The 22,552-nt window shown below is 53.3% G+C and overlaps 2 protein-coding genes across 3 annotated transcripts in view; one reads left to right on the forward strand and one right to left on the reverse strand.

Moving 5' to 3' along the window:
- Positions 1-113: 113 nt before the first annotated feature.
- On the reverse strand, positions 114-20,350 carry NOP14 (NOP14 nucleolar protein). The gene is made up of 18 exons (XM_061191896.1): positions 20,031-20,350; positions 17,504-17,638; positions 16,864-17,005; positions 13,531-13,673; positions 12,508-12,642; positions 11,672-11,794; positions 10,758-10,889; positions 9,757-10,015; positions 8,806-8,936; positions 8,144-8,229; positions 7,122-7,257; positions 5,802-5,903; positions 5,079-5,232; positions 3,480-3,639; positions 1,381-1,528; positions 749-867; positions 448-603; positions 114-236 (listed from the first exon to the last, which is right to left on the reverse strand). Exons 1-18 carry the CDS (start codon positions 20,223-20,225, stop codon positions 137-139), a joined length of 2,556 nt encoding a protein of 851 aa, XP_061047879.1. The 5' UTR covers positions 20,226-20,350; the 3' UTR covers positions 114-136.
- Positions 20,351-20,442: 92 nt separating this feature from the next.
- The window catches only part of GRK4 (G protein-coupled receptor kinase 4), a 105,471-nt gene continuing 103,361 nt past the window's right edge, over positions 20,443-22,552 (forward strand). For both annotated transcript variants that reach the window (XM_061191901.1, XM_061191902.1), the window contains exon 1: positions 20,443-21,029. In XM_061191901.1, the coding sequence (XP_061047884.1) occupies positions 20,978-21,029 (52 nt within the window). In that variant the 5' untranslated portion in view covers positions 20,443-20,977. The remainder of the gene's footprint in view (positions 21,030-22,552) is intronic.

Genomic DNA, 22,552 nt, shown 5'->3' on the forward strand with positions numbered 1-22,552 from the left:
CCCTGTTCCCAAAATGCAATATGTCAGGAGAGGCGTTTTAACATGAAGCGAAGTACAGGAAAAAAACTCCGATGTTACAGCATCCCTTATGGCATTCGTTATATAGCATCTCCTTGTCTGATTTATAAAACATAATTTATTTTTTGAACTTCTTCCTCTTCAGAGCCTTCCATTCACCTTCCTGTGTGGCCAGGCTGTTAAAAAGCTGCTTCACTTTCCGTTTTCTTTCCGCATCCCTTTAAAAAAAAAAAAAGCCCATTTTTGGATACTTTTTGGAGGACATCTTGCCATTTTTCCTATCTGACCCAATAGCAGTTCACATCTGCGTGGGGCCTGCAACTCCGCCCAGGACAGATGGAGGACAAGCGAGGGGAGCAGGCCGCCTGGCCCGCCCTCACCCCGGCCCAGCACCCACACCAGCACCTGCCAGACCCCGTCGCCCCTCACCGTTCCATGATCTCTGAGAGCTGCATCCGAGCCAGGAACTGGTTGTCCTTGCGGATCTCCCGGACGGCACCTTTAAATTCTCGCTTGTGCTTGTGGATCAGCCTCTTCCTTTCCTGCTCCTCCTTTGTGCAGCCCTGCTTCTTCCCAAACTCGAGGCTGAAGGTACAAAGCCGGCCTTGAGGACGCAGGGTCTGCGCACCCAGAGCCTGCCAGGCCTCCAGTCAAGGCTGCCCCCAGCCACAGCCCCGGACTCCCCAGGCCCCTCTGGGGCTGGGGTGCTGGGGGGGGCCTCCGTACTCACACTTTGACCAGCCGGGGGGTGAACAGTTTCAGCGGCACCGGCTTGCTCTTCTCACAGACCAGCGGCCGATAGTACTTCGGCTGCTTTTCCATTTCCGTCAAAATGCTCCGACTCAGCTCCTGACACGTGAGAAAAGCTGACACCGCTGGGCCTGCCCACTGCGGCCTCCGGAGCGCCTCCCTCCGGGCCGCCCCTTCCCCTAGGCCCCACGGCTGCAGGTGCAGAGCCACTGTGCCCAGAAGGCCCGGCTCTCAAGAAGCTTCCACCTTCCTGCAGCGTCCTTATGGCGTCTGGCCTGGCGGGACTTCAGACGCACAGACCCATCGAGCAACAGAACAGAACGTTCTCTCCCAGAGGAACGTGGGGAGCACACGATGGGGACCAGCCCATTTGTACACAGGGGAGCCCCCAGGCCAAAAGGCAGGCGCCCTTCACGGCTTCCTGTTGCCTGGTGCAGGGCAGTGGGACCATCCTCAGAACCCGAGTGACCGGGGAGGGGCGCGGGGCCTGGAGCCGCTGCCCAGGCTGATGGGGGCGGCTGGCCTTGATTCCCAGCGCTGGAACCCCCGTGACAGAAACGCCCACCAACCTGCCCCCACTCCGGGACACGGCCGTGCCAGGGGAGGCCTCACCTGGAGCTCGGGCGGGCAGCTGCGGGCAGCCAGGTGCTGTGTCAGGAGGGCTCGCAGGGGCCGCACGATGTCGTGGAAGGAGGGCAGAGTGCCATAGGCGGTCACACAGCGCCGCACCAGAGCCAGACACGCAGCCAGGCAGGACAGCCTGCAGGGGTGACACCTGGCCTCAGGGCAACAGGAAGGAAGGGCCCCTCCCAGTCACCAACAAAGCCCATCATCTTGGCAAAGATGAAAACCTTCCGCTCGTGGGCCTGGGCCGCAGGACCCTGAGGTCAAACATCTGCCCTGGGCAACGGCTGGGCTGTGGTGCCCGGCCACCGGTGGCTGATGGGATCAGGAGTTAAAGAAAACATCCTGCTTCCCTGAATAGGAAAGAACGTTGCGGGAAATGCAGCAACAACTTGGAAAGAGTACTCGGTGTTTTGTTTTGTTTTTTTAAACAGAAGAAAATCAAAGTTTAGTAACACATATACATGGGAGAGACCCAAGAAAACTGACTCACTACAATGGCTGGAGCCCTCATCTTAAATAAACCCCGTTGTAGTTTTTAAATTACTAAAACTATTTCCAGTATCAAGCAGATATACCTTGAAAATAACACACATTCTGGGAAAGTTATTTTTTCATGGGAAAAAAATGGCCATCAGGATGTGAACAGACATTTCTCCAAAGATTATGAATGGACAATAAGCACATGAAAAGATGCTCATTACTAATGATTGGGGAAATCAAGTCAAACTCATGAGACACCGCCTCATACCCATGAGGATGGCTACCATCACAAATCCAGAAATTACCAAGTGTTGACAAGGATGTGAAGAAACTGGAACCCTCATACGCTGTTGGTGGGAATGTAAAATGGTACAGCTGTGGTGGAAAACAGCACGGAGGTTCCTTAAAAAATTAGAAATAAAACTATCATCTGACCCAGCAATTTGTCTCTGGGTATAAACCCAAAAGAACTGAAAGGAGAAACTGGAATAGATACTTGTACCCCCATGTCCACAGCAGCCTTATTCAGAATAACCAAAAAGTGGGAGCAACCCAAGTGTCCACGGATGGATGAATGAATCAACACAATGTGGTCCATCCACACAATGGAGTACGATTCAGCCTTAAAAAGGAAGGAAATTCTGATACCTGCTACGCATGGATGAACCTTGAGGACATTACACTCAGTGAAATAAAATAAGTCACAAAAGGACAAATCCTGTGTGATTCCACTTATATGAGATGCAGCAGAGGAGTCAAATCCACAGACAGAAAGGAGGACGGTGGGCCTTGGGGTGTGGCATGGGATTAGTCTTTAATGGGGACAGAGTTTCAGTTTGGGAAGATGAGTAAGTTCTGGAGATGGAGGGTGGTGATGGTTCCATAACAGTGTAAATGTACTTAAGATGCCACCGAACCATACATTTAAAAATGGTTAAGATGGTAAATGTTATCTGCATTTTAACACGATAAATAAATTTCAACAAAAAAAATTCAAATAACCATAATTTTTTTAAAAATCAGAGAATGGAAGGACTTACAAGAAAAAGTCCTAGCCCCCTCCTCATTCTACTTCTTCTACTACAGACTGACTGATGTGACCCCACAAAATTCCCTTGTTGAAACCTAACCCCTAACGTGGTGGTATTTGGAGGTGACTATGTCTCCCAGTCCAGGAACACAGATGTGTTTCCATTTATTTATGTCTGTTAATTACTTTCAGCAATGTTTTGTAGTTTTCATCGTACTAGTCTTCCACCTCCCTGGATAAGCTAATTCTTAAGTAATTTTGTTCCTTTTAATGCTATTGTAGATGGAATTGTTTTTGCAATTTCCTTTCAGACTGTTCATTGTTTGTGTGCAGAAATACAACTGACTTTAGTACGTTGACTCTGTATCCTGCTACTTTGCTGAATTCATTTATCAGATCCAGTAGCTCTTGTGTGGAACCTTTAGGATTTTCTACATATAAAATCATTTCATCTGTGAACAGAGATAATGTGGGTGCATCTTCAAGGCTGGGTGCTGGGTCACGTCTGGCTCCCAGCCTGGCCTCTCTGAGGTCTAAGTGGCACCACGGCCCAGAGCCCCGGGCCCGCACGTACCTGGTGTGGTTGGCCTCTGTCTCAGTCTGGGCTTTCAGTCCTCCTGCCCACTGGAGGGGGAGGCTTCTCCTGTGCCACGTGGCCGTGGCCTCCTCGTCAGAAACCAGGAGCAACTCTGAGTTCTTCCCAAGTGCTCTGAAAGGGTGCACCAGAGTGTAACCTGGATTCCAAGTGGGACAGGGACAGAGTCGGCCTCCGAGGCTACCGGGCTCGCAGGGCAGGCTCTGCAGGGTGAAGCCTTTGGAAGTTCATTTTAACAAACACGCGCTGTGTTTACCACCAGAGACAAGCGACGGCTTTGACAGGGGTGCTTGGGCCAAGTCCAAGCACAGACCAGGCCCCTGCCCCTGTGGGCAGACTAGACTGAATATCAGTAAGAAACAACGGACAAAGGAAAAGAAGAGGAGGGTGAGGTGGGTTTGTCAGGAGAGCTGGGGGGGTGGGGCAGGGTGCAGAGTTCACCAGGCCAGAGAAGGCCTGCTCCAGAGACCCGGGGAGCGAGCAGGACTTAAGCCCGTCGTCACTCAGAGGAGCAGTCGAAGCAGACGGAAGGGACTGCCGGGGAGGGCGCCAGGCCGGGTGCGGTCCAGGCACGGCAGAGTGGGCGGTGGCTGGGCAGAGGGAGGGGGGCGTACGGGCGACAGCCAGTCCGCTGGCCAGTCCCGACTCCAGCGTCCAGTGCCCTCCACCGGGGCCCCTCCCCCAGCACTGCAGCCACCCTGACGTCTCGCTGGGGTGTGGATGCCCCCCCGTGCCCACCCCACGGCTGGCAGAGAGAAGCCCACAGCGTGGGGCTCAGTGAAATCAGGGGCAAGAGCCACACGCAGGCAAGTGTCCATGTGAGGTTACGAGGGGAAAGCAGAAGGGCAGGGAAGGAAAAAGGAGGCCGGGAAAGCAGACCCTCTACACACGGAGGAGCGAGGGGACAAAGGTGGGCAGCTCCTGGAGGGCGAGGGAGCCGTGAGTGGGCAGAAGCGTGGGGAGGAGTGTCGGCATCCTGTGTGGGGGAGGGGAGGGGAGGGTGTGATAGTTCAGAAGAGCAACAACTGCTGAAACCCTCTCTGAATACTGCTGTCCACGAGCTCCTTCCAACACTGAGAACGTCGTAGCAACTACAGGAGCGGTGCTGCCAACTAGAGATACACCGTGAGCTACGCAAGTTAAAGTGTTCTTGTTGCCACATAAAACGAGTAAAAACAAAAAGGTAAATCTTAATGGATGTATTTTGTTTACTCTCCCCCCCCAAATATTATTTCAACACACAGTCAATATAGTAAACCGCAGTATTTTATATATTTCTGGTAGTTAATCTTGCCATCTGGGGGGTACTTTACACTAAACTCAGACTCCCCACACATGGAAACGGGCTACCGTGCTGGACAGATAAAGTGGGATCCTGATTTTTTTCAAAATGTGGGTATATACATACATCCACACAGAGAGAAAAAAGGATGCTACTCTGGATGATAGACTTGAGATTTTTTGGTCTTCTAACTTTCCCATATCCTAAGCTTTCTACAATGAATACCAATTACTATTAAAAGTCTTAAAATTTCTAAAGTATGATATATTTGAAAACGCTGCCTCGAATCAACTCACCTTGGCTCTGCTTGTTGGGAGTTGCGATGTAAAGAATCCCAACAAGAAAATTGATAAGCTCAGGTATGAACCTCCGGGACAGGGACACGTAGTCCAGGAACACGCAGCACACGAAGAGCCCCTTCACCACGTCTTGGAGGGACTGGACGGGACACTGGCAAAGGAACACAGGGCACAGCATCCACTTGGGAACAACGTTCGGAACACTGCGCCAGGCAGACAGCCTGGCTTCCGCGGGGGGCCGCAGGCCCCGACCTTCCTCTGCACGGAGGGGAGCACCGCCCCGCACGGCAGGATCGAGGCGCGAGATGCAATCAGGCAAAGAGCTCTGTGATCGTAAGGTCCCACCCTTCCGGAGTGGAACACTGATAATTACCACAGCAAGTGGGCACCGATCGTACGCCCCCTCAAGGAAAATGGAGCTATTTGGACTTTTAAAGCCAAAAGGGGAACAGAACCCCAGATCAGACACGATGCCTTCATGCGCTTTCTGGGGTCACGCCCTCTGCCACCTCGTCCGGGAGCTCTGGGAAGGAGCTGCTACGCAAGCCTTGTTGACGAGCCTTTCTTACTCCTGCCCCAAGGAGGGTCAGTCTCCACGGCCCCGCTCAGCCCCAAGGAGGGCCAGTCTCCACGGCCCCACTCAGCCCCCAGGAGGGTCAGTCTCCACGGCCCTGCTCAGCCCCAAGGAGGGCTGGCTCTGATGGGGAGGTCCTGACGTACCTTGGTTAGCAGCTGGCTCAGACACAACAGTGCAGGCGTGACCACCGGATGCCAGAAGTCAGAGGTTGGAAACAATATCCCAGCAATTTTCAAGTAAATTAGCTGGAAAGAAAGCGCCATCACACGGGTTAAAGAAGGGAAACACACAACCTGACGCATATCTTTGAGCTGTTCTGCAGAAACTAAGACCACCACCCACCGAGGATGGTGACTGCAGGCTGCCCACGAGCACTAGACCCCAGACGGGTGGGAACCAAATGGCTGATACTGAGATCCCGGAAACATCACCCTGTCACCTCACCACCAACCACTCAGAAGAAAGTCCACGAGCCGATCACACCCCCTGTGACCCTCACCCTTTATGTTGCCTTTAAACCCCCCCCGAAGGCCATCAGGGAGTCCGCGTCTTCTGAGCACGAGCTGCCTGTGCTCCTTGACGGGCGCCTGCGGTAAATGCTGTCCTTTCCTTCCCCACAACCCGGTGTCAGTCGGCTGGCTTTGACTGCGCGCTGGGCAAGGGTGGACCCCGATTTGGTTCAGTAACAACATCATCTCATGAATCCGCACGCCAGCCTACGGGACAGGTACCACTGAGCCATCACTACCGCCTACAGCCGGGAGAGAGGCCAGGCCTGCGCGGCCCAGGACTGAAGCCTGGGCAGCCTGCCAACCCCACTGGCCTCCCCACTACTCCTCGCCGGGGACAGGCTCCGGGGAGGCAGGCTGGATACCCTCGGCCACAGCTCGGGCGCCCACCTACCCCAGGTCACACAGAGAAAGGGGCCGAGGCCGCGGACACTGGCTCAGGTGCCTTCCTGAGGAGTGTCCTGACCCATCAACATAAAGCCGGACTTTAAAGTTCCTGCCAGTCGCCGTTAGTTCATTTCAACACGAAGACCAGAAAAAGGAACGGACTGAGCAGTATTTCTTCAGTGACCAGAGCTGACGGCACGGCCCACGGCTGCCGTCAAACGGTCAGAAGCCTCAGAGAGGTCAGAGGTCGCCGTGCACAAGCAGGTGGAGCAACCAGCCCACAGGCTCAGGTCCTCAGGAAAATACACCCCGGGTTCGCCGTCCGGACTAAACACGGCACCGCTCACGCAGAAATCAAACCAGGAACTTTGCTCCTGAGCACACGCTAGCTGGTTGTTAACAGGTCAGCAGTCCTCCCAGGCCCGGCCCAGCGTGCCCTCCAGACGGCTGTGGAGGCTCTGGGGCAGACCACCCTCTCGAAGCCCCCAGCCCCTCCGTGCCACGGCAGCACACTGGACGGCTGGCGGCCGCAGGTCAACGGCCGGATGAGACACGCCCACGGCTTACCACGTCCAGGCCCGGGAAGGCCGCCCGGCCTGTGGTCTCAACCATTCCTTCCATGTCGTGCATGGCATCTCGGAGGACAAATTTCACGGCGCTGCTTGCAGCTTCAGGAAACATCTGGCAAAGGTTATACAACTGCCTGTTAATCAGAGACATAAGTCAGGGGAGAATGTCTGTAGGTAACAAAAACATAGAAAACCCCCTCAAACCACCCACGCTTATCATCTTCCTGTGAAGTCACCTGCCAACTGAGCTAGAGCTGGAAGCCCCTGGATGAATGCACCTTTCCTCTTACTGACACCTGGCTGGCCGTCTCGGTGACCCAGGTAGTTTTCCTAATAGTGTTTTATAATAACCTATATTCATTTCTGCTATTTGCTAAGAACCTGGTCATAACTTTTCAGTAGTGGTGGCAGAAGTAGCTCTGTTTATACAAGTAACAGCACGGGGAGCATATTCTAAGGGCCAGACGTGGCCGACAGTCCTGAACCCAGTGGTGCCTCCCAAGCACTCCTGGGGGCAGAGGCTGGCACGGGGCAGAGGGGTGTGCAGGTGGCCAGCCCGAGGGTACCACCAGGCACCTGCTCTCGCAGACCCTCCCAACTCAGCACCCTGCCCGTTGCGCCCCGCTCCAGCCACCACGGGGCCAGGAGCCACCATGCTGCTCTGCTCTCACGGGGCCTGGTGCAGAGCCCGGCCCGAGCCCCTGCGCAGGACAGCAGCAGGTGGGCGAATGAAACAGAAAATTAGCCGTCAAATATAAATAAACCTGAAGGGGCCCTACTGTCTTAAAGTCGATTCGTTTGCAGTTAAAAACAGGTCCCATCTCTAGGGCGACGGGAGCATCGCGTCAACATGACTTAGGAGCAGGATGGCGTACGGAAATCACCGCAGCTGTGCGAGCTGTGGGCCCATTTGCAAGGCTGCCTTAATAACTCCGAAATTATTTTATGAGTTTACTAAAAGGCACAAAATTTGTTCAACTCAGTCCCATGTTCCAGATAACGCACCCCGTTTTCACTTACACAACCAACTTATCGATTCCGCCGAGGTCTGGTGGATCACTTGTAGCCAAATCTCCGACGTATTCCAAAAGGAAGCCAAACAGTTTCTGCAGGAACAGGGTTGGGGCCAGAGCTCAGGGCTGAGCCCAGAACGGAGCCGCGGTACAGGACGCCCTGCCCCCTGTGCCCCCGCACCGGGTGGGGAGAGGGCCTCAGGGCCAGCGATGGGGGCCTGTGACCCAAGGCAGGCACAGGAGCGAAGAGCACAGGGTCCGGGTGTGTGCTGCCTTGGCCGGCAGGCGACACCTCAGTCCTGGACCAGGAGCGCGCCCAGCCCGGCGCCTCGTTCGGTAAACGTGCGGCCTTTACACAAAGAGGACAAGGCACGTCCCTAGTTACCTCTTTCCCCAAAGCCTGGCTTTGCTGCATGACGGGTGCGCGAGGTGGACTCAGTGTAATCTGAGGTCAACAGCACGGCCTCCTGCTGGGCCTGCCGTGGGCCCTGGAGCTGACGCACGTCCAGGCCTGGCTCTCTGCCCCCCGACCCACACCCCACTGTGAAATCTCGCGGCCGTAAGCACGGGGTGCACTTCGGGACCACCAGCTTCACGGTTACGACGCCCACACAGACCAGGGCTCTTCCCCGACACTCCCAACACTGCAGACAAACGACTCCAGCGTACTTCTAGTTTTGCTTTGTTTCCCACTGCGAGACTTGGATGGTTGCATTTCTGAATTCTCTCCACAACCAAAAGCTGCTCTTCCATCGATCTTCCCGATAATAAAGACTTCAATTCCTCGTAGGATTCGGGAGCTATCAAAAAAATACAAAACACACTGCACGCTTAACTTGTAAAATGAGAATTACATTTCTGGTAACGGAGATAAAAACTGAACACAAATTAAGTAATACAACTTCTTTTACTTCACCCAAAGAAATACTTCCGCCTATTTTATGGAAACACTCATTTTGTGTAATTACCACACTGCTTCTAACGTGTGCCCGCGTGCCCGCCAAGGGTGAGGCTCGAGGAAACTGGGCTGCCTGCAACCAGCCTCGACAAAGAAATGACCCCAAGCTCCCCTCCAGGCAGAATCCCGCCAATGCCCGACACGGGGAGGGCGGAGGGGACAGTGCACGGGCGGGGTGGCCGCTGGGACCGTTCAGAACAGGCTGGAAGCTGGAAGGAGCCCCGCGAGCAGAGCAGCCAGCTCCACCCGCCGGTTCAACCGCTCTGGAAACGCCCTCAAGTCGCAGGACAGCTTAGGCCTGCGGACTGGAGCACGTGGGACAGAGCAGCCCACCGTGTGCTACGTGCCACGTCACGAGGCCTGAGCCCGGCTCCGCGGCCACCCTGGCCCACAACGGGCCGACTTGTCAAGCGGCAGGGACCCCCGCCGGCGGCCTGCAGGACTGCTGCAGTCACACAGCAGAGGCTGACGTGCTGCCCAGAGCACTCGGGTCAGATCCCAGGGGCGTCGCGGAGAAGGATGACCGTACCTGTCTGCCAGCCAGGACAGCACAGACGGGCTGTGCCCGTGTGTCCAGGCCTGCACCCTGTCCCACTCCATGACGCAGCCCGTCAGGCAGACGCCACCAGGTCACTGCGGCCACTCCCCGGTTGTCTGCCTACCTGCGAACGTATAGGGCAGCTCGGCCCTGGCAGCCTCCCGGTCATCGGCTGTCGACCGCTCCCCAGGATTCGGACGCCGCTCCTCCTGGGTCCTCTCGCTCCCGTCCTTACTCTCCACGTCAGACTCCAGGCCCAAGGGGCCGTCCGGGCCATCGCTCTCCTCTGGGTCCCCCGCGCTCGAGCCTTTGCCCTCTTCCTCTTCGCTCTCACTGCTACTGGCTTCCCCGCTTGGCTCTTCCTCGACGTTCATCTTCCCATCCTGGGAACAGAACGCGGGAACCAGGGGCGTCACTCCTCAGGGACAGCAGCTGGCACAGCCTGTGGCCGTGTCTGAGGGCCGTGCACGCGCAGGCGCTTTATGCAACTTGTCTGCCGGGAACACGCGGCCCGGGGCTGCACTGTCCACGGGCGTGGGGCCTCTCTCCCACCTCCTTCGGGGCTGCTACACGTCACGGGGCTAAAGGCCTGGGAACCGCAGTCCGCACACCCTGCCGCCAGGACTCTGGGCAGGGCTTGTCTCTGCCGGGGAGCAGGATGCGGAAGGCGCCCCAGCGGATGGGCTCCGGCTGCTCTGAGTGTCTGGCAGGCCTGCTGCTCGTGGGGCTGGGCAACAGCTGGGTCACTGGGGGCTTCCTGGCATGTGGGCTGCACGCGGAGGTGGTGGGACCTCAACACCGAGGGTGACCCCTGACAACTCCCCCAGATAACCTAGTGTTTTGCGAGCACCCAGTTTCCCATCTTGGAACCCTTTCTGCTCGAGACCCCTGGCCCCCTCCTGTCTTCCTGCCCCGAGCGGGGCCGACGCTCTGAAAAGGGGAGAGGAGTATAGAGCTAATGGGGCTTGGGACTGAAAAACCTCACCAGCTTTAGAAAGAGCCACAGAGAAACTGTTTCTAAAAAGACTCCCAATTTCCATCTGTGGTAAACCTATCAAGTGAAAAACCAGGAAATGTGTTCCTTTAAATTAAAAAAAAAAAAGGAAACGAAAGCAAACATCTTACTTTGTAAGAAAGCAAACGCCTGTCATCTTTGTCTAGTACGAAGCCATCACTTAAGTCATCCGCCGACGTGTGTTTTGGTCTCTTAATATGTTCATCCTCCTCCTTTCCAAGCATCCTCCGGAGTCTTTCAGCCTGAGCAGGAAAGAGAGAAAAGCTGTCTGCTGTGCTGTGAGCATGTGGCAGGGACGCACGCTCCAGGTTCCCTCAGCCGTCGCAGCTGCTTCAGGCCTGCCTTCTGCTTTCAGTCTTCAATCAGACATGCAAACCCTTGGCAAGCATTGTGTGGAAGACTTATTTAACAAAAATAAAAATACTGCGGCACAAATGTGTTCCAGTCACAAGGAAGGAAAAGCTGTTACCCTGAGGGCTTTCTGGCCAAATGATGGTGGCCAACCGTCAGCTTCACTCACCACCAGGCCCCAGAAGAGGAACAGGACACTTTACACTGAGGTCTGCATGCCATTTAGCAAGCAGCTCAGCTACTCTGTCCCTCTGAACCATGCAATGGCCACAGGAGACGGCCCACGAGGGGGGTACTGAAAAGGCCAGATGCATGACAGTATGCCTCTACTTCATTTTTGTTTTGTAACGTAAGGAAATTTAAAAAACCTTTAAGAGAAAAGAGGTGAGAAGGTAGTGCACTATATCGCTAGCAGCTGTTCTGAGGTAAAGGGATTAGAAAGAAAGTCATTTTTAATTTGTTATATTGGGTATTATCTGCATTATTTTTCCTTTTATAGTTAAAAAAAATAGTAAAACAAACATAAACTTGTTTAGAGGCTAAAAAGATTCCACTGGTAAAACACAGCACACCTTCAGCCCATCGAACAAAACAAAGCGGAAAGGGCCTTTGTGGTCGCAGCCACTTCCCAGAGCGGCACTGCGCCCGCCCCCCTGCCCCGCCCCCCAAACACCTCCAGGCCCTCCAGCCGCTCCTGCTCCTCCTGGGCCAACTCCTCCTCCGTTTTCATCCTGTTAGAGGGCTGTGCTTTCATTTCAAAGCCGAGCTCACGAACCATCACGTCGTATGCGTCAGGCTAGGGCAGAAAGAAGACATTGTTTTTTAAAGGAAAGACCTGCATAACTAGCTTCCTGCACATCCCAGTCGTGGCTGGACATCCTTACGGAAGAAGCTAAACCACGTCCTAAGTCTTTTCTTCTTGTGTGAGAGAGGGCTGTTCTAATCAGTCTCGAGGACGCCTTTAGGTCATATACAACTATTTGCTCCTCGAAAATTCTCAAAGTATATCTGCTTTAAGAAAACTAAACCTTGCTCATCTAGGCATTAAGCCCCCCAAATGGGATTTTGGGGGAAGCAACAGTAAGATCGACTCACAGATGTACAGACGGCCACACGGCAAGGTAATCTGGTGAAATCCGAGTATCTTCTAGAAACCAGCAACTCAAATGAATGCACCTTTTCTAACAATTTAGACTAAAAGCAATGTGGTAGGAACCAAATATTGTCCAGAAGGAAAAATAAGTAAACGTATGTATCAATACACATACCAAGTCTTCTCATAGCAAGAAACAACCATTTTCTTTACTTTCATTATTCTGGAGTAGATAGTGAAGTAACTTTTAGTCTATTTCCACCCTGATGTAACACACGTCAGATACCTCAATATAAAAGTTTAACAGAAAACTTAAGTTCTCAAAGGGAGAACAGATGCCTGGCTCCCCCTCTTCTGCAGAGAAAGGCTGGGTCAATGGTCGTGAGCCCGGGCTGACTGTGAGGTGCTGACCCCACCTTGGGTTTCTCCTTTCCACCTCTGCTCTCGGACTTGGGTGCTTTACGGGCCAGGAGAGTCTGGATTTCTTTCCAGTCTTGGTCTAGCTTCTCTGTGAGTTCAAGGGCGTCTTCTCGTTGAGACTGTCTCTCCCTCTGGGGAAAAAGAACAGAATGCACCCCATTACTGCCGGCCTCCAGCAGGTGTCCAGGCCCCACTGGACAACCGCTCAGCCTAACATGATGACAGGAAAAGAGGCCACGAGAAATTAGCATCTCAGGATCCCATCACGCAGAACGAATTTCCTGCTCTCCTAGATGCTCTGAGCAGTTTGCCGTTAGCAAAAGCAGTGATGTTTTGCGACTCTTGATACGTGCCAAAACACTAAAACCAACCCTCCCCCAAAACCAAAACCCCAAAACCAAAACCACAAGAAACCATCAGAAGTACATGCTTGGGGCTTTCCTGGTAGCGCGGTGGTTAAGAATCCGCCTGCCAATGCAGGGGACACGGGTTCGAGCCCTGGTCCGGGAAGATCCCACATGCCACGGAGCAACTAAGCCCGTGTGCCACAACTACTGAGCCCGCGCTCTAGAGCCCGCGCGCCACAACTACTGCGCCTGCGCTCTAGAGCCCGCGTGCCACAACTACTGAGCCCGCGAGCCACAACTACTAAAGCCCATGCGCCTAGAGCCCATGCTCCGTAACAAGAGAAGCTTCCGCAAGGAGAAGCCCGCGCACCGCAACGAAGAGTAGCCCCCGCTCGCCGCAACTAGAGAAAGCCCACGCGCAGCAGCAAAGACCCAACGCAGCCAAAAATAAATAAATAAATAAATAAAATTAAAAAAAAAAAAAAGGAAGTACATGCTTGATGAAATTTAAAATGCATTTTGTATTCCTATTCAAAGTGAATGCTTTTATTAAATCCATAGAAAATATTAATAAATACAGCCTAAAAATGCACAGGGAGAAAAAACCTGAAACGCGTTAGCAGCGTGTCTCAGGACGGTGCTGCTCCACATCGAGAACGTTAACGGACGCACCTTCTCCTGCTTTGACTTGGCGATGAGCTCCTCAATCAGCTCTCTGCGTGACTTTGGCTGTTCCCCTTCCTCGCCTTGCTGTTGAGAGGTCTTCTTGTGAAGCAGCCCGCCACCTCCTCCAAAATGGGCCGCCGTCAACTCGGCTGCAGACAAAGAGCAGAAAACCCCTCTGTGAAGCCAGGCCCGGCTGCAAAGTGGGTTTTGCAGTCGCTCTGCCAACGTTTCTCCAAGCACAGTCCTGAGAGCGGACTCCACGTTTAAGAGAAAACTCTCACCCACAACAGCCGGTGAGACTATAGGCACAGCGACACAAACCCCCAAGATGAGCCCCTCCGAGAAAACCCAGAGGCATAAAAAGACCAAACGGCTGTGATCCAAGTGACTGGAAACACCAAGAACCTGTTTTCCAATGTGTTAACGTCTCACGGAAGATGGGCAAACGCCGCAAACTAGCTGGCACCTGAGTCGTAAGAGGGCATGCCCAGGACCAGGGCCACTTCACACCCTCCCTGTGTCTCACAGAAAGTCCCGGGGGCAGGGGCGGAGCCAGCAACTAGAGTCACTGATTCTTAGACTGCTCGAGCTACCAGGGAAGAAGACAGAAACAAAACACTGGGACTCATCAATTTTGGAATAGAAAGAAACTTTTAAAAAATCCAATTTCTTGGAAGAGAAAACAGAGGCTTAGATGCTAAGCAACTGACTTCAGATCTCATCCAATAAGAGAAACAGCTCCTGCCTGTAGCCCTCTAACCCCGTCAGGCCCACACCCCGCCGTCTGCGCTGAGCTCTCCGCGCCTGCGCTCCGCCACCCCCATCATGCCTCCTTCGCTCCCCCTGCAGTGGACTCTGGCCCGATTTAAAGGCCAACGCTCGCTCCTCTGGGCAACAGCTCCCTCCTCCAGGGAAGGCTCTCTGCGGACTCGGGCCCCCACTGCCCTCCTGATGCCTCCCCTGGGCTGTCTGACAGGTACCCCAAACCCCCCTGCTCATCCTGCTTCCTCTCCACCTCCTGCGCCTACGAGAGAATTTCAGGAAGACCTCTTGGCCTGCCCTAGCCAACTCAGTCCTTCCCCACTCAAGTCCCTCCGGCTCCCGTTCCTGAGTAAAAGCCAAAATTGTTCCCGTGGCCCCGGGGGCCCGGCCCACCTGTCTGTACCATCGCCCCCTCCAGTTACCAGGCTCCTGGCTGGTCCCAGACCGTGACACCACCAGAGGCCTGCATGACCGCCACCTCCTTCGTGACCCTAATCAGGACTACCTGGCGTGTCCCAGACCGCCCCGACTTCATTTCCCCCACAGCACTTCTACTTCCGACTGGCCTGCGGGATTTAGTGATTATTTAGTTTATTGTCTGGGTCTCCCCAGAAACTGAGCTGCAGGTAGGTTTTACTCACTGCTATTTCCCCAGAACCAAGAGCACTGCCTGGCACATAAACCAGTATTTGTTGAATAAATGGATCAGTGAATGAGTGATTCCTCTGCTTCCTGCAAAGTTTAGCATATTAGAAAACACTATCATTTAGCATTCTACTAATTCAAGATTGTTTACAATATTTTCTGAAAATAAAAATTTACAAAACATTAACTAACGAGGTGGTATCATATAAAAGATTCCAAAAAGGATTCTCAGAGAAAAGAAAAAAAAAAAAAAAAAATCCGTCTGTGTGCTTATATTGATGATAGGATTTAATTAGAAAATTAGGGTTGATTTTTAAGATGAAATTCTCCTAATCTAGGAGAACATATAAATTATGTAGTTGAACAAAATAGGATGTTTCCTAATGATCCATTTTAAAAGGTATGGTAAATATATTTATCTTCAAATGTAAGAGGTTACCTGGAAATGTGCAAGTTACCTGGATTCTGACGAGCTCATACTAAAGATCAGAGGAGGATAGGAAACCTCAAATAAACAGTTGAGTCCCCAGGACCCAACACCTGGCAGAAGCGGAATCCAACTTCTCCTCTCATCAGCCAACCGTCACAGCCTATCGTACCAACGAGGCCGAGGCCGACACCTTGTGACGAATGACCAGGCCGCCGAACGTGAAGGTGCCACGGCAGTCCCCTTCAGTCACAGTGAAGGTGAACATGTTTAAAGCGAGGCGTGCACAGAAAGTCCTGAACAACGGAAAGTGCGAAGAGAAAGGCCCTCAAGACGAACTATGTTCCCTCCTCAACCACGAAGCCTCAGCAGAGTCATGGTCTACCTCCCGGTGCTGTGGACAGAACCACAGGCCACCCTAACTCCTAGGCCTTCTGTCCCCCCATCACCCAGATACCAAAAGGCAGGCATGGGCTTAACGGCTTGGCTTTCCACACACCAGAAAAACCGCTGAGTCAGTTTTAGTTTTGTGCAGCCTTGTTCTGAAGATGCTGAATAGAGAATATTCTAACTTATAAGGATGCGAACTTACGACATGACCCCAACTTTATAAAAGGGCCCAAGATGATCAGACCTGAACCAAGTCCTAACTCAGTTCAGTTGTATATCAGTGTTAACTAATGCCATAATTTAATCCGCTTCGTTATTATCTATAAATAAGCAGCTCAGGACTTCCCTGGTGGCCCAGTGGTTAAGAATCCGCCTGCCAATGCAGGGGACACGGGTTTTAGCCCTGGTTCAGGAAGATCCCACATGCCGAGGAGCAACTAAGCCCGTGCACCACAACTACTGAGCCTGTGCTCTAGAGCCCATGAGCCACAACTACTGAGCCCACACGCCTAGAGCCCGTGCTCTGCAACAAGAGAAGCCACCTCAATGAGAAGCCTGTGCACTGCAACAAAAGAGGAGCCCCTGCTCGCTGCAACTAGAGAAAGCCTGTGCGCAGCAACAAAGACCCAACGCAGCCAAAAATGAAATAAGTAAATAAATAAATTTAAAAAAAGAAATTAAAAAGAAGCTCAATGTTACTTCCCCCACAAAACTGTCATAAGCGGTTCCAGAGTAAACAAAGACTAAAAGAACTAAGTAAACACTGTTAGTGCACACATTAGGTCAGAACTGATAACAGTGGTAGCAAAGCACTGTGGGTTAGTACAGAAGAGCTGTCCTAGGGGTCAGTGAGGTGGGTTTTACCCACAACTCTGACTCACGGGTTGGACAAATCATATTGTTTCTCTGAGCTCATGGGTAAAATGAGCTGGGGTGAAGTTCAAACAAGAGGAGGGATACTGAAGTGCTTTCTGTGATAGACAGACAGAAGGCTGTCTGTCTATCTTATCTACATATACACCCTCTTAAAGATCTACACCTGCATTTTCTAGGTGTCCAAGCAGGGCAGAAAGAACGTCAGTGCTAAGCAGACTGCCCCTGATCCCAGGCCTCACCCGACAGCACTCCTCGGTCCTCGGCATCGCTGTCACTATCGACAATGTCGTTATGCTTTTCAATGTCTGCCAAAGACTGGCCATAATGAGTTAGTTCTTCATCTTCATTTAGGTTGTAGATGCTTTTTTTTTCGTGTTGTCGCTGACAGAACAGAAAAAACGAAAATCAGTCTCCTAAAATTTCCACATCCATTTAACATCAAAAAAAGAATGATTTTTTTCCCCATTTTTGTGCAATGTGACAATGTAGCTTTAAGATTATTCTGGGTCATTTGAGCAACGATTCGGATATAAACAGAACCCACAGAAGGTAAATAAATTAATGGGCCACCCTAAGGCACTGGGAAATCGTGCAGCTCTACCCACCAGGAATGCTCCACAATCCACTCGACCCAGCCGAAGGCAGCAGTTTAGTCCAGAACCCCAGGACGCGTCACTGCCGGGCACTCTGGTTAAGATATTTATCCACCTAACTGGTATGTGCTAGAGGCTGCTTCCCCCTTGGTCTAGACAGGCAAGATACACGATTGAAGACCCACCCACTGTGTACTCACAAAAGTATAAACAAACAAGGTGGAAACGGCCTTCTCCTTGTATTTGACTTCTGTGTAAAACTACAGCAAAAGACTGTTTTCCATACCTGTTGTTCCAGAGCAAACCTCTTCATCATCTTCTCCTCTGGGCTTATGTTGCTATTGTATTCTCCAAAGCGTTTATCTCTAAATACGTTGGACTTATCCCTTTCTTTGTATTCCTTTAGCAAAGTCTGGGTGCGCTGAAAAACAGATCATAGAACAATCTCTCACCGGTCCTGGCAACTCTGAGCTCTCATGGCCTGGCAGTCTTAGTCCCCAAAGGGGAGGTGCTTCCACAAGGGGACACAATGCTGGCTCTAATGAAAAATGGAAAATGTCATTTTCTACGCCTCAGGCCACTGAGACAAACAGTCCAAAAAAGGCCAATCTACTGGCTGGAAAGACTGATCTCAATTACCGAGGAGAAACTGGGTCCCTGCCATACAATGGCAGCAAAGAGGATGATGTCTGGAACCCAGGGGATTCACTAGGGTGTGTGTTAGTACTTCCATGCCTAATACCAAAGGTTAAAGTAAAATGACAAAAAAAAAAGCAGAACAATTGAGCAGAGGTCACTCCACCCAGGTGGAGAAGCCAGAGGAGTTCAGGTTCTAGCTGAGTAAGGGAAGCAGGGAACAATGAGCTGAGAGGCCATTGATGTCAATGACGATGTCAGATCAATTACAGACACAGACTGCAGCAGCATTGCCTATCTTCTCTTTGCTTGTTATATACGTGCCATTATGTGTATATACAGTCAGTCTTTGTTATTTGCAGATTCTGTATTTGTGTATTTGTCTATTGGTAAAATTTACGTGTAGCCCCAAACCAATACTCTCAGCACTTTCTGGGTCATTCATGGACATGCATGTGATGCCCAGGAGGTGCAGTCAAGAGTGAGGACTCAGAATCCCACCAGCTGCACCACCTCCCAGCGAGGACTTTGGGAAGCGCCCACAGCCTCACCTGTAAAAGGGAGAGAATGGCAGTTCCTACCTCAGGCTCTTAAGGAGAAATGAGAAAACTGAGGCTTACGTGGTAAAGGAAAACATGTCTATTCTGGAGCCCATGCAATCCCCATCCCCACATCTGCCCCCCCAAGCCTGCCCTGGGGTGTGTGATGCAGGGGTGCATCGGAGTCGGCTGTAAGTTTGTCTTGTCTACTACTACTGCCAGCTCCTTGCAATAAGGACGATGTTTGATTCAATTCAAAGATCAATTGGGGTTTTCCTGGTGGCGAAATGGTTAAGAATCCGCCTGCCAACGCAGGGGACACGGGTTTGAGCCCTGGTCCGGGAAGATCCCACATGCCGTGGAGCAACTAAGCCCGTGCGCCACAACTACTGAGCCTGCGTTCTAGAGCCCACGAGCTACAATTACTGACCCCACGTGCCACAACTACTGAAGCCCGCGCACCTAGAGCCCGTGTGCTCTGCAACAACAGAAGCCACTGCAATGAGAAGCCCGCACACCACAACGATGAGTAGCCCCCGCTTGCCGCAACTAGAGAAAGCCCACGTGCAGCAACAAAGACCCAACTCAGCCAAAATAAATAAACAAATAAAATAAAATAATAAAATAAATAAATTTATATATAAAAAAAGATCAACTGGATTACATGCTGTGGGACAGAACACAGATTATGAGCCCATGAAGGCAGGGCCAGTTGTTACTTTACCTTTACCTCTCCACCTGCTAGAACACAGCTTAAACGTAAGTGCTCAGTGGCACATAAAGGCTTCACAGGTGTCCAAACCCAGTGCAAACCCCAGCCTTTACCAGCTGTGTGACCTTGGGAAATTTACTTGACTTTTCTGTGCTTTAATTTGTTCACTAACTTACTAATGTCTCCTCCTCAGAGTAACAATAAATATCGTTAAACAAACCAATGAGCATGTCTCAGAAGCTGCATAGAGAATGCTACCCGAACTGAATTTGAAAGTACAGAATACTCTGGAACCGTAAGCACAAGTAAGCTTGGAGGCTATGAGACTTTCCAAGAAGGCAGCATTTCAGTTACCCTGCAAGGGACAAGGTTGTGTGCTTCAAAGGAGCGATACATTCCTTCTTCAAACATCTACTGAGCATCCCACGTAATCCCCTATCCTGTCCCTAACCAGCAGAGCTCAAAGTCTCAACGAGGGCAGGTTGTAAGAGGTTCGCACAGGGGCCGCGGCAGCGCGGAAGTGATGAACTCTGCCTGAGCTGGACGTGTGTGTGGGTCTCCAAGGAGGGACGGCGGTTTTGCAGGGGAATGTCGTCCCCGCCCACGCGCAAGCAGACGCACGAAGATGAAAACAGTCCAGCTGACACATGGCATACACGACACACGACGTCTCACTGCTCCAGGCGCTGTCCCGAGGACTCTAAGTGGACGCTTCCCATCCTCCCGGCAGCCCTAGGATGTACGTACCACCATCATGGCCGAATTACAGAAGGGGAAACGGGCACCGAGAAATAAGTCCGCAGCTCGCCCAAGCCTGCCGGCGGCCCCGCGGTGCCGCAGGGGTTCGAGGTGCAGGGCCGCGGGTGGTCCCGGCTGGCAGGCGGGGCTGGGGGGACCCACCCCGGAGGGCCCGGAGCCCCGCTCACCTTCTGGAGGGCCCGCGCGCGCGACACCCCGGGCAGCCCCACGTCGTGGCGCGTCTTCCTGCCCAGGACCTGGAACTTCTGCCGGTTGACTTTCACCTCAAACGGGTTGGCGCTGGGCCTCGCCCGGCCGCCCCGCGCTCCCGCCGGGGCCCCGGGGGCCTTCCCGCGCGCTCCGGCGGACTTGGCTTTCCCCATGGCAACACGCGCCGCACCTCGGGGCGCTGACAAGGAGGTGGCAGCCGGAGCGCGGGTTCCCTCCGGAGACACACGCGGCCCAGCACCCTAGGAATGCCGCCCCCGTCTCGCGATAACTGAGCCAGCGAGCCGTAGGAACGTTGGGTAAAATACTGACACGCCCCCGCTCAGCTTACCCGCCCGCAGGCTGAGCGACTACAACTCCCAGCAGGCCGCGCTCGCGCCCCCCCGCCTCCGCCCCGCGCGGGGCCTTCTGGGAGCGGTCCTGGCCCGCGCGGTACCGCCTCAGCCTCGGGGCCTCCGGAGCGCTGCGCTCTGGCTCCCTCGTCTGGGAAGCCGTTGGCCGGAGCCGTCGCCGCCGGCGGGTGGTGCCCCGGCCAGTGAGCCCCTCCCCGGGCGATGGGGCCGACAGCCCGGGCCACGGCGCGGCGGGGGTGACCGCGGGGACCCGGCCCGCCCCCTCCCGGGCCTCAGCCCCGGGTCCCGAGGGCGAGGCGTCGCGGCGCCGGCAGCGTCCGACGCAGCGGCGGCGCGGGTGGTGGCCGTCGCGGCGGCGGCGGCGGCGGCGGCGGCAGAAGCAGCAGCAGCAGCAGGACGAGGAGGAGCGGCGGCCCAGTGCGGGACCCGACCCGGCGTTGGGCGAGCGATGCGCGGAGGCCGCCCCGCCGCCGCCCCGGGCCGCCCCCTCGCCTCCTCGCGTCCACAAAGGCTGGTCGCGGCGGCGGCGGCGGCGGCGGCGGCGGCCGTCGTCCATGGAGCTTGAGAACCTCTTGGCCAACTCGATGCTGCTGAAAGCGCGCCAAGGTGGGTGCACAGCGGCGCCCCGACCCCTGCTGGAGTCCTGATCCCCGTGGAACCCCAGTCCTGCTGGGGAACCCTGGTCCCACGCAGAACCCCGACCCTGCTGCGGACCCCAGATTTTCTGTGGAATCCGGACCCGGGGTCCGCGCAGCCTCACTCTCAGGAGTGGTCCGTCGGCGAGTGGTCAGCTTGGGCACGTAAAGCTTAAGCCGCCCCTTCCCCTTTCGGCGCCTCCGGACCCAAGTGAAGGTGGCCTGCGCTCTGCTCTTGTTAGTGTGAGCTTGTTCCCTGTCCTGCTCTTCCTCCGGAACCTCGGGTCGCAGTGTGGCTTCAGCACCAGGCGAGCCGTGTTCTGTCCCCGAGGGAGGAAGCCGGACCAGCGAGCGAAGCCAGCAAACAAGAACCGTGCTTTTGTGCTCTTTAAAGGACCAAGAAGAAAATCCTGTAAACTAACCTGGGAGACTCTTCCGTTAGTGTTTTTAGACTGTTACTTTAACATCGATTCTTGGTTTTGAGGTTTGGTGGTGTCTGAGAATTTACGGTGTGTGGAGTGGGTTTTAGCCCGACTTAGAGATAGATTGAGCACGTGAGTTACAAGTCACCCTGATAGCAACGTAGAAGCAGCAGTTGGCGCAGCCCTTCTGCTCAGAGACCCCAGGAGTAGAGTTCTCTGTGGAATACCGAGTGTCCCCTCTCCTGGCTCCCTAGAGATGGGAGAGCGGGCGGCAGAGACCACCCATAGTTCTTCCGCGGCTTCCCTCTTAGGGAGTCCGTGTGGGAGCAGCTGCTTCATGTTTGTGCTAGGAACAGCGTTAAGTGCCCACCGAAGGATGTATATTTAAGACAACCTGGAAGAAGTGTTTTAGGCTGCATCTCCCAGGGCTTCAGGATTCCTGGGCGCAGATGTCGGCCAAGTGGTGCTCCTGGTGACTTGGATGCTGTTGAGACGCATCAACAGGTTCATCTTGTGATTAGAATAGTGTATAACGTTCTGTGAGAGAAATTAACCTGGAACACAACTATTTCAGATTTGGGGGTTTTGTTTTCTTTTTAAACTACCCCCCCCCCCGTTCCCGTTTGTATCCCAGGTGCCTTTCAAGAGGAAAGGTCTTGATTAGGATTGGCTTGATACGGAGGGAATAAAGCATGTTCAAGTTTGGCTGCAGAGCCTAATGATTGATAGCTAAGAATAGCTACCATTAGTGAGGGTTTGCTTTGTCCAGGCATCGTGCTCAATTCTTTATGGGCGTTATCCCAGCTAGTTCCTATGCCTCATTCTCCTGTTCTGTAAAGCTGGACTTACAACAATCCTGCTTCATGGTGTTGACAAGGGGACTGCATGGAATAACGTGGTGCAGTGCTTGGCGCTTAGAAAGTGCTCAGTAAATAATCGTAGTAGTTGTGGTTGTAGATTTTGTTAGGTCCAGAGTCATGATGAAAAGCTGGCACTTTAACATTGCAGTTGTGGTCATTTAATTGACCTTGAACCTGATTCCTTGTCTCATTCTTAGACTTTCCAAAGGCAT

The sequence above is a fragment of the Eubalaena glacialis genome, chromosome 5 (genome assembly GCF_028564815.1).
Source record: "Eubalaena glacialis isolate mEubGla1 chromosome 5, mEubGla1.1.hap2.+ XY, whole genome shotgun sequence".
In the NCBI taxonomy this organism is placed as follows: Eukaryota; Metazoa; Chordata; class Mammalia; order Artiodactyla; family Balaenidae; genus Eubalaena; species Eubalaena glacialis.

What these genes read in the sequence shown, in the direction of transcription:
- NOP14 (XM_061191896.1), bottom strand. Translation starts at nt 20,225, where the DNA reads ATGGGGAAAGCCAAGTCCGCCGGAGCGCGCGGGAAGGCCCCCGGGGCC. An exon ending in GTGGAAAGGAGAAACCCAAG is followed by an intron (nt 11,795 to 12,507) that starts GTGGGGTCAGCA and finishes TTTCTGCCCTAG; the next exon opens with CCTGACGCATACGACGTGAT. An exon ending in ACAGAGGCCAACCACACCAG is followed by an intron (nt 1,529 to 3,479) that starts GTACGTGCGGGC and finishes TCACCCCTGCAG; the next exon opens with GCTGTCCTGCCTGGCTGCGT.